General features: G+C 29.8%; 1 protein-coding gene across 3 annotated transcripts in view; it reads left to right on the top strand.

Moving 5' to 3' along the window:
- The window catches only part of LOC129981310 (LIM/homeobox protein LMX-1.2-like), a 149,696-nt gene extending 143,780 nt beyond the window's left edge, over window positions 1-5,916 (top strand). For 2 of the 3 annotated variants that reach the window (XM_056092092.1, XM_056092093.1), the window contains exons 8-9: window positions 1,283-1,363; window positions 5,054-5,916. In XM_056092092.1, the coding sequence (XP_055948067.1) occupies window positions 1,283-1,363; window positions 5,054-5,295 (323 nt within the window). In that variant the 3' untranslated portion in view covers window positions 5,296-5,916. The remainder of the gene's footprint in view (window positions 1-1,282; window positions 1,364-5,053) is intronic. The other variant, XM_056092094.1, reaches the window with a different exon arrangement.
- The last annotated feature ends 5,430 nt before the right edge of the window (window positions 5,917-11,346 follow it).

Genomic DNA, 11,346 nt, shown 5'->3' on the forward strand with positions numbered 1-11,346 from the left:
TTTTAGTTGCGATTTCGAAACTGTTTTGTTTCGTTTTCATTTTAGTTTCGTTTTCAAACTTTTTCTTACTTTAGATTGGTTATATATATATATATATATATATATATATATATATATATATAATGATATTTTAATTCTAATTTCAATGTAATCAATTTCCAAGATTTTATCTTAATTTAGAATTTCATTATATATATATATATATATATATATATATATATATATATATATCATGCTTATGTCGATAATGATAATTATGTCATTCAAAACTATCTAAAAAAATAAAACACTGAATAAGATGGTTTTAAAAAAGGCGTGGTTTGTGTTTGAGTAGATTTAGAAATAAAGTTCAGTTCAAAGGGCAATTTTCAATAATTTTATCAAATTAAAACATTTTTGCAAATATCATGCAGGAACAGGTCAATAAACCAAGCCCATATTCATCCATTCCTCTGGTTAAATATGAATTAAATTTAACCGCCAATGTAGCTATTTAGATAACACTAGAATCATTGAAGATACTCAACTATGAAATTTAGGATAAATATTTAATTGCAGCTTATATAGGTATTGTGTAGTTTCCTCGAATAAGATCATAATATGTAGAAACTAGTATACACAGAAAATCTTAAATTGAATGCCCGCAGAATATTCTTCTGATCAGAGTTCATTCTGGTTCTAGTCCAGAATCAATCTTTGGTATCTTGCTCTTTTCTTCCCTGTTTTTCGCTCTGCTACGATTGTTATACGAAACGAGTACCGGAAATTTTATACTTAACCATACGAATCGCACCTTGTCTTACGTCGGACTTAACAATAAACATCATTCTCGAATAAAGCTGTATACAAGTGGTGCACCTGTTAAAATCCTTAATAATCTATCTCTAGATTACTAAAAGAGTGTTAAAGCTTTAAGCACGCTTGGTTTTTTTGTAGAGTCAGCAGGATTATTAGCTGATGGGGATTCCCATGTACCCACTTTTTTGATTACTAACGGTTTTCTGTCTGAATATCGAAAATGGTATGTGAAATATTTATATCCGAGAAAAATTTTTATTTATCATTGTACAGGGATTAAGCAAGGAAATTGCTATATGCAAGAGTAATATAAAGATTTGTAATATAAAAAGTTTTATACATTTTCAATAAAGAGAGGGAAAAAAAAATGATTATTGGAACTTCTGCATTTTAAAAAGTAAAGATGATTATTTCACATTTGCTAGCCAGTTATGTGTGTGGCTTGCTTTCTGAAGGTGATTGGTGGTTTCTCTTAATTTTGCAGCCCCTCCCTACGCCCGCCTCTCAGTAGGAGATTCCGACCCTTCGCAGTACCCTTTACCACCAGTTCCTTACGTCTCAGAAGGTGAGTGAGTGACATTTTTCTTCTCACTCCGCTTCTTTTCTCAATATGCAGGACTGCGTGGTCAGTACATCACGTGTTCAGTTTCAAAATTTCAACTATACGGAATCTCGGATTTGGTTAGAAAATGAGAAAATGTTGATTATCAAATTAAAGCAAAGCAAAATCATACCCATTTCTGTAAAGGCCGTTCTTTTTGTATTCGAAGTTTGCAAAAAATGTGTGCAAAAGCTGGATCTTCAAAAAAACCCCCAAAAAAACCATTTTTATAAATTGCTTTATTAGTAAGAAGAATGTATCAGACACGGGCATTTTACAATTGTTTGAATGCAATATATTGACACAGATAGGAGGGGGAAACCTCATTTATAACACAAATATAAATAAAAACTAAAATATGCTTTTGATACGCTAGCAATTAAACCTTAAACTTCATGACTCAAGGAAAGTGAGAAATTTTAATATCAGAAAAAGAATTCACTCTTTTTTTATTTTCTTTATTATTTTTTTATTTACGTAGTATATAGAAAATATAGTAATTATCAAAAAATCCGAACTCGAGGTTTTGACGAATTTCCTTGAATTTGAAAAACCTATTTTTGGAAAATGTCCGTCCATATGTCTGTAACAAGGATGACTCAAAAATGTTGAGTGCTAGTTGGCTGAAATGTGGTATATTGTCTTTACACCAAACTTGTCGAAAACTGTCGAATCTTGAATAAAATCTGTTCAGAGGAAGTTCATCTGTCAGGATGTTCGAATATAAGTTAACACGATGACTGCAAAACGAAGAGAGCTAGATAGATAAAATTCGTCACCTATCAATTTTGAGACAAATTCAAAAAGGGATTGACCATCTGTCGGTCTGTATTTTCAGAAACATATAAACGCGATAGCTCAAAGTCGCAAATGACTTAAATATATCAAATTTAGTATGTGATTTTGTGACTGCAAGTGTAGTTTTGAGTCAAATTTTAATTTAGTCGTTTAGAAAAAATCACGTTTAAAACACACATTTGATTTTCGGATACTATTAACCGCATGTCAGAGATTAATCGCCAAAATACTCGCCAAAAATCACACGATAGATACAGTAAAAATGCTGAATTTATGCCAAAGATTAATACTTCAAAACTATTGCACGCCATTGCCATGTAAGATGTTCTCTACCATGGCAAGTTTATTAGAGAGTATGCGAGAAAGTTTTTTTTTTTGGGGGGGGGGCACTCCTGCTGGTTCCCCTTCTCAATTGACATTAAACTTTTTCACTGGCCATCCTACTAAATTTCTACTGTTTTTTTTAAAGAAATAATTTCGCATTTATTTTAATTTCTAGATCTTTCTTATACCACGAAATCTAGCAACAAATCGCCAAATATTTCTCAAATGTTTATGCTTTCGCAATAATTCATCATGCCGTGTTAAATTAGAATGTTTTATTAAATATGACCACTTTATGATAGAGAAAAAAGTTTTTAGAAAAATAAAAAGATTTCATTCTTTATAATTTTAATAGAAAATAAATTAATTCAAGACAAATTCCCTTATAATGATCGACAGTTATTAATAATTTTATCTATTATTTACACTTTTTTAACAAAATCTTTTTTCCAGCATTATGAAGATTAATATGAAAACACAACAAAATATTTTTATTTCGGAAGCTTATGAAACAAAAATTCTTCTTATGCTGTAAAATTAATTTTTAAAATTATGATTCTCAAAATATTGATGGAAAAAAAAAACGCAGTCTATAGTATTTTATCATGCTTTGAATAATTTTATTACACAAAAAATAAGATTCTTACAGTCATATCAAAATTTTCATTCTCATATTAGTCAGAATTTAGTATATGCTCATCACAAATGCCCAAAAAGTAATGAAAATACTCGAAAAATATTCTCTATTTCAAATACACAATAATACTGTGAGGAGCTTAAGACAATGCTCAAATTTAAATAAACAATACAATGATAAAGAGGTTAAAATCAAACTTGAATAATATATTATATGTGTTTAGATTTTGACATCTTGTTTCATTTATTAATTTAAGTGACCTTTAATGAAACAATTAATTATCGCTAGCCTTCAAAGGAGTCAGTGAAATTTTCATTCATTCAATTCAAACATTTTTTGAATTTACATCACTTGTGTCAAAGGATATTTTAAGAAAACCTCATTTTATTCTGGATTTAAGAAGTGAATTTTAATTAGAAATCACTTCTTTTAAATTTTATTTTACACAAACACTAACGTTGGTTTTTAAAAATTTGATTTGCTTTAAAAAGTAGTTCATTGTTATGAAATCGTTTTCTAGATTGTTTTTAAGGAATCGTTACATTGAATTACTAGAATTTTGCATCTTTCGGGGAAAAAAAAAAGGCTATTTTTATTCTTTATCAAAAGAGAAAAGGGAAAATGCCTGCGTATTGGAGCATCGCTTATACTTTTCTTTTGTTAACATGTTCAAACATTTCAAAATAAATTAATAAATGAGTATAACATACATTTATATTTATTTCTTTTCTTTTCCGTAAAATGATGAAATTTGGAATTTTTACTATCATTTTCCCAACCCTTATAAAAATGAAAAAGTGAGGAGTTGATACAGAAAATACACTGGGTAATGCTATTTTTTTTTTAAGAATATAAGCTAGAAACATATCAATTTCAAAATTCATTTATAATCTACTTATTTCACAAGAATCTTTTTATTACTGTAAAGCTTTTTGTCCTCCTAAATTAAAGATTTGTAGTATTCTTCTGGGAGTTTTGCAGTATGATAGTTGATTTTCACAATAAGCGATGCAAACTAAAAGTAATCATAATTATAAATAATTCAGAAATAAGTAATAAATAATAATGAGTAACTCAGAAAAATCTATGCCGGCCTTTTGGCCTAGGGGTAGCGCGTCTTCCCCGTAATCTAGGCATTCCGGGTTCTGGTTCGGGCATGGTTGTTCATTTCCTTTTGTTCTCTCTGTGAGGTACGTGAATGAGCTCCCCTGTGAAAAATAGCAAGCGAGTGCATGTTTCTTCTTCATTTGAGCTAGAAGTCAGACTTCTGCCCTCGGGTACTCAGGGGTCTTTACCCTCAGAAGCTACTGCGCAAAATTTTGGCTTAAAATAATCACACGACAAAAAAAAAAAAAAAAAAAAAAAGAGTAGAAGAATTTGTATACTACTATCGTTTCCCATTTTACATGTTGCACTTTAATAATGAAAATCTACGTAAATTCTGTAGTTAGAAAAGAACCAATATTCTCCTGTGAGTTTTTTTACCCATTTACGAAATATATCAACAAGGTATTGTTAATAGAAGTTGAAATACAATAAGTTAATTACTAAACAGAAACATTGAGTCATTTTCTTTTAGACCTTTCCATTATTTCAAAAATAAATAAATAAATACTAAATAATAAAAGTAAAAAATAAAAATTCACACACACACACAAACACACACACAGTCAGTATAAACGATGTACATCTAACATGCCTCGCTAACGAATTGGTCGCCAAAGGCGGCTAGTTTCAAGTAAATTGTTCCTTAAGAAGACATATGCAACCAATAATCCAGCAATCCTTCCTTAATGTTTGATTTTTATTTCATTTTCACATCTTTTTGTGGTAAAATATTGGTTACATATACCTCTTTTATATCTTGTTTTTTTTTTTTTTTTTTCATTTTCCAGGCCAGTATTACTCGTCTTCCCACCCGGACGCGCAGTACATGAAGAGTGACATCAGCATGGACAGCGACAACAGCCTGGGCGGCCTGGAGGACGTGCTCATTAGCCAGGGTCAGGCGACGGGCATCGGGGACGGTGGAGGCCACATATTCCCCTCCTCCGTCAACCCCATCGACAAACTCTACTCCATGCAGACGTCCTACTTCAGTTCCAGCGAGTGTGAGTGCCTCGGAGCGACGAACTAAGACTCCCGCGATACCGTGTACATAGTTTCACACAAAAATGGAAGCAAAATGCATGTTTCTTCTCAAAGGATACATTCCAAATGTAAAAGAATGCAATGAGAAAGAGTTAATAAAACATTTTTGGTTTTAAATCAAACATTAAATGCAATTCCTCTCTGTGATGTTTGAACCAAGACTTCTGTCATATCGAAAATCATGCCATCTTCGAATAGTTTTCCTCAATTATTTTACCTTTTACACTATTTCCAACCCGCTTTCTATCAATTTTGAGATTTTTAATAATAATTCTTACATTAGATAATATTCTTTTATTTTTCAATACAAATTCTGCAACTTTAAATAAATGATTAAAAATGATTTCTAATTAGTTAATAAAGAATGGTTTGATTATCTTTTTATTTGGAAACTTTCCGTTTCAAAGTCATAGACATAGTCAGTAATTGGTTTCAATAACCAGTTGTCAAATTATACAAAAACTTTTTGAAAAAAAAAAAAAGTAAAATTGATAGTGATATAGATACGAAACATTATGTAGTGCCGAGTTAATTTTATATCTTTTGTGCTGTATATGCATATCTGTTTTTAAGAGTGATATTTTATTTCTCATTAATTAATACATCATTAATTAGAATACATTAATTAATAATAATAATACATTCAATCATTTTCTTTTATTCTGGTTTCCTGCTTTAAATTATTTTGTAATTTCTATGGTAAATTTCGATATCATTTTAATTTTTTGCATCAAGCAATTGCTTACAAAAATCATGGATTTTTTTAAAAAAAATATCACTGAATTAATTGCATTCTGACTAAAAAATTAGCAATAAAATCTAAGATCTTTGTCTTCATATATTTCCTAAAGCTTTACATTTGATTCTAAAACTAAATAACACTTAACCATTCAACAATCCAAATTTAGCCTTAATTCATCTCTTCTATTTTACATTTTCTTCCTATATCAAATTCGAATAAGAATAACATAATGTTAATCACACAAAAATTGTTTTGAAAATGTTTATCATATTTTTATTTTTCCGTTGAAAGAATAGGGTGAATTAAGAAGCTAAATTCATCCAATAATTCATGTTGAAGTAAATGTAATTTTTAAGTCTTGTTAATAGTGAAAAGGAATTCTCTGTTTCCCGTATAAAGCTATAAGCTTACATCAAAAGAATATGGTTTCTATAAAAGAATTGCTTCAGATTTCTAAATAAAAGTATTAAATACAGCTTTCATTAAAGGGAAGATCTGAATTACAATTGCTACTGGAAAATGCTTTAACACTCTCTCTCATTGCATTCAAAGTGAAGAAGAACAAAACTTTCGAATCTGATTTCCAATTACATATCAGATTAAAGATTTCGAATGGTGTCTATCTTGAAATGAGAAATACCATACTAAAACCTAATTTTACACCAAAAAGAAAAAAAGAAAGAAATTTAGTTCTTTAAATTATTCTAACATCTTTTCTATTGTAAAAGGAAAAGATTTTGAAGTATTGTAAGGTTTGAAATTATATCGTTTGGCAAGAAATACTTATCAAACAATACAAAAAAAAAAAAAAAAAAAAGAATTTGGAAGGAATTTTCACTTTCTGGGAATCAGATTATCTCTTACTCGGAAAGTTTTGTTCTTGGAAAAATATTCAGTGAATTGTACAAAAAAAACAACAACTGAGAAGAAGAAACAATTTCTGGTACTCTAATTCAAGATTCACGTGAATCCTACATGGCTGGATAGAAAATAGCTCCGTTTTTCCAGTGAATCGAGAAAAAGCATTATGTACAGTGACTTTACGCTTTCTGTAATTCCTAGACGAAAACAAGAATGCAGGAAATGTGTAATTCTCCAAGAAATAAATTCTGAAAAACACTCTACAAACAGCTTACGGACGGTTCGCCGTGATCAAGAAGTTCTGTTGGATTTTGAACTGACTGTTACGAAGTATGTGTTAGACAAGCACATTTGTTCTACCAGAATGAACTCTTGTACTTCTTTGTAAAATGAATCATCCTAAAATGCGAAGTCCTTGTGGATATTAGGATTAAACTGAAAATATTGATTTCTTTACTTTCTTAGTTGAATAAATTGTATGAAATTTTGTCACTTACAGGTAATCGGTTAACTCACATTTTATACATTTTTTTTGCAAGATATATAACGGATACAATTTTTAAAAAATTGGAAACACAGACATAGAATTTCTCATGTTTCAATAGATAAATATTACGAAGAGTTGTAAATTAGGGGGGAAAACAAGTTAAGACATGGAATGGTTCAATACCATCATTTTAAATTTATACTACAAGGAAATATTTTTTTCCTTATACAGTACACTTCCGAGTTTCAGGTTCGCGACCATCCAGCTTCTGCACGAGTTCTTTTTCATTGTAATTAATGAGGAAGGCAAGGCGTCTATTAAGTCATCTGTTAAAGATTTTTTCAAAACCTAAAGACAAAGTTCTTATAGTTATCTTTTAATATCTGTTTAATCATTTATCAGCGAAAAATAAAATCAGTTTGAGCCAATTTTCTTAAGAATTAGGCCTACCAATTAAATTAATGTTTTGTTTATGTTTCCTGCATTTAAGTTGGATATTACAGAATTTATGTTAAAGTATGAGCTGTTTATATCCTTTAACTTAATTTTTCTCTTATAAATTCTTGAAACAAGCAGTGCTGTATATAAACATACATAAACTACCAATACAGAACCTTCTATTTTAACTCGACACGTTACCGGCAACTGCATCTATGATTCACCGGGCCGTGACCTCGTTCATATTCTACGTGGCTTGAGATAAATGGAGGGCTGAGTACTCAATAAGAAGTGAGGAAGTACGTATTATACCAGTGATTTTTGGTATAAAAACTTTGTCTTCTGCTATTGCTGGGCAAATAAATGAGTTATAGAACTCCGGCCTGTTCGGCTTTTTTGTTATTCGGTCAGTCTCTCCGCCACATTAGGCCGGTTACTTGGGAGTGCAATTCAATATCTAATGAATTCGACTATTTCATTTTGAACTCTTTAAATGAAATCCAAATATTGAGGAAAAGGATAAAAGTACATTATCAGTAGACTATAAAATACCGAAATTTATATTTTGATATAAAACTATTTAATAAAAAAATAACGTAAATTCTATTTGATATCGACTTAAACCGCTGAATAGACGAGTGTAAATTGTTTGTAAAACTTAATACAATACAAATATATAAAACGCTAATGTACCGGCTCATAAATCGTTCTTAATAAGTATTATCGAATGACAACAATCAAATGTAAACAAATCACTATACAAATTTTTTAGAAGACTTCATTTAGCGTTCTTACACTGTACTTAATTTAATGTTTCTCTAATTGATAAAGTGGCACCATGTTATTAGGAAAGATTTAGATAGGTTTCATTAAAAGCTATTGACTCAGAGGAAAAAAGATGTAATAAAATTAAGAAATAAGAGTTCAAACAAAGTTTAATCGAACGTGAAAATAGGCTTAACTTTTGCAAAATAGGAAACTGCTATGACTTTCTTATGGAAATTGACGTCTGAATCTTCTAAAATTAATTTGTCATAAAAATGATTTTTGCATTATTTTAAAATTAAAAAAAAAAATTATCCTTTCAATGATATCAATTTCATCTTTGTACAATGTTTTCTTTATTTTTAACAAATTTTTTGAATGTAATACATAATTGTTAACAATATTTAATGTGATGATGAAATTCAAATCTATCAAAACATACAAACGCGTGCATTCACTAATTTTCAAGTACACACACACACACACACACACACACACACACACACACACACACACACACACACACACACACACACACACACACACACACACACACACACACACACACACACACACATATATATATATATGTACATTATTTTGGTTGAAGATGAATGCAGGTTGGAAGACGTTGAAGAGACATGTTATATTTTAAAATTAATTTTAATATCCATTCCGGGAAAGCATAATTATTTACAAGCAGAGATACGGACAAGGCACGTCCGCCACAGGGCGGCACAAAAGCAGAAGTAAGAAAATGAACTAGTCTTATATAACATAGGATTTCCGACCACGTGCCGATGGATCATGTGTTGACTTTTGACAAGGGCAACTGAAGTATCATTTTCATTTGATACATAGTACTGATGGCGCATTATTTTTTATAAAGGAATTAATTAAACCGAAAGTGGAAATAGATCAGGAAATAAGAGAATATTTTACTATGGACTAAATTAATATAAAGTTTTGGAAATTAATTTGGCTTAAATTAAGAGTTTAAAATATCATTACAATTTTCCCCCACTGCAAGACGTGGAAGTATGTCGGGGCCCTCGACACACAGTCATACCTTACAGTGGTGTTCAAGTAGGAAAAATTAAAATTTAAAGGCATATTAAAAGTGATATCCATGCTTCCCTACCTTTAATTTACATTAATATAAAAATCATTTTGAACAAGATTATGTAAAGCATAAAAAAGATAAAATGATATCTGTGAAAATATTAGATAAACTTAAATATTCAACAACACCAAAAATAATAATATTAAAATGTGCAATATAAAAATGATTTTCTGCATAAACTCAGTCTATTGTCTCTCAGTCTGTAAGATTGTCTCTATTTAGTGAGGAATGTCTCTAAAGAATACTTGCACACTGTGTCCTTTAAATAGTAGAAGGCTCACCAAAATCATCAAATGGGATATAAAATAATGGAATAACAATTGAACTTATATAATAACAATATATCAACATAGTTCTGATTTTTGTATGTAACACTTTAATCTGAAAATAATAACATGGGATTCAAAATACTCTTATTATAACATTTATACTCAAAACAAATGACATAAAAATGTGTAATTTTAAAAGAAAAACGCTAACCCACTAGTTAGCCAATAAGTGGTGAATAGATAAACCTTGTCCTCTAAGTTCTAGTAGTGGGTGAAATTTAATGACCTAATATTAGGACATCAAGAAGAGAGGGGGCATAATTCTTATTCTCTTTCTAGTCTCATCCAGGAATATTTGTTTCCAAAGTGCCTGAGATTTGCAAAGGGAATACATTTTACGATAATCAATACAAAGACGACTTTTTCTATTTTCATCTCTTTTATGTGCTAATGTTACAGGGGAGGAATAATTACTGGTAGATTATTTTATTAAACCTGCATCTAACAAATTTTTAATTTGCTTATTTATTTCAATTTTACCAGTAGCAGAGGTTCTATAAGCCCTTTGTGACACTGGTAAATCAGATGTTAAATTTATTCTAGGGGTTCCATTCTTATTTTACCAACATCATATTTATTTATTGCAAACACAGGAGAGTATTCTGACACCAGAGATAACATAGGTCCAGATAGTTTGTTTACATTCAGAGGTGGAAACATTTCCTCTGAGGTATTCACTACTTTGACCTTATTATCACCAGTGTTATTATTTTCAACAATGTGTAAAGACATATAATTATTATTGGCATGCAAGTTGGAGATAATTTTTCCATTTTGAAATATTTTATTTTTGTCACAATCTATAATTAATTTATATAAACTACAATCTGGAAGTCCTATGATGATATATGTTAAAGGATTGTCCAAAATATATAATTTGATTTTCTTATTTATTTGGCCAATTTTTAAATATATATCCCAAATTTGGGTTTTTCGGACTTAAAGTTAGAATAACTTTCCTTTAAATTTTTTTTGCATATATAGAGAAAGTATTGTAATCGTCAACAAACAAGTCGTTAAACTATACGAATATTGCAAACTGTTTCATTGAGCCTCGGCGTTTTTACAGCATCACTTAATTCAAACCTTTGCTAATTGATAAAGCTTCAAAATATTATTACAAAGGCCCTAAAGAGGACTCGCCAGTATCACTTCATTTAGTCAAAAACAAAGTTGTAAAATAAAATCAAAAGGTAAGCGTCAAACAGAAATTTCAATCGAGATTTAACTTTCACCAAATAGGTTATCTCTACGACTTACCAATAGAAATTGATGGACATATCTTACAAAAC

This window comes from Argiope bruennichi, chromosome 8 (genome assembly GCF_947563725.1).
Source record: "Argiope bruennichi chromosome 8, qqArgBrue1.1, whole genome shotgun sequence".
NCBI classification, from domain to species: Eukaryota; Metazoa; Arthropoda; class Arachnida; order Araneae; family Araneidae; genus Argiope; species Argiope bruennichi.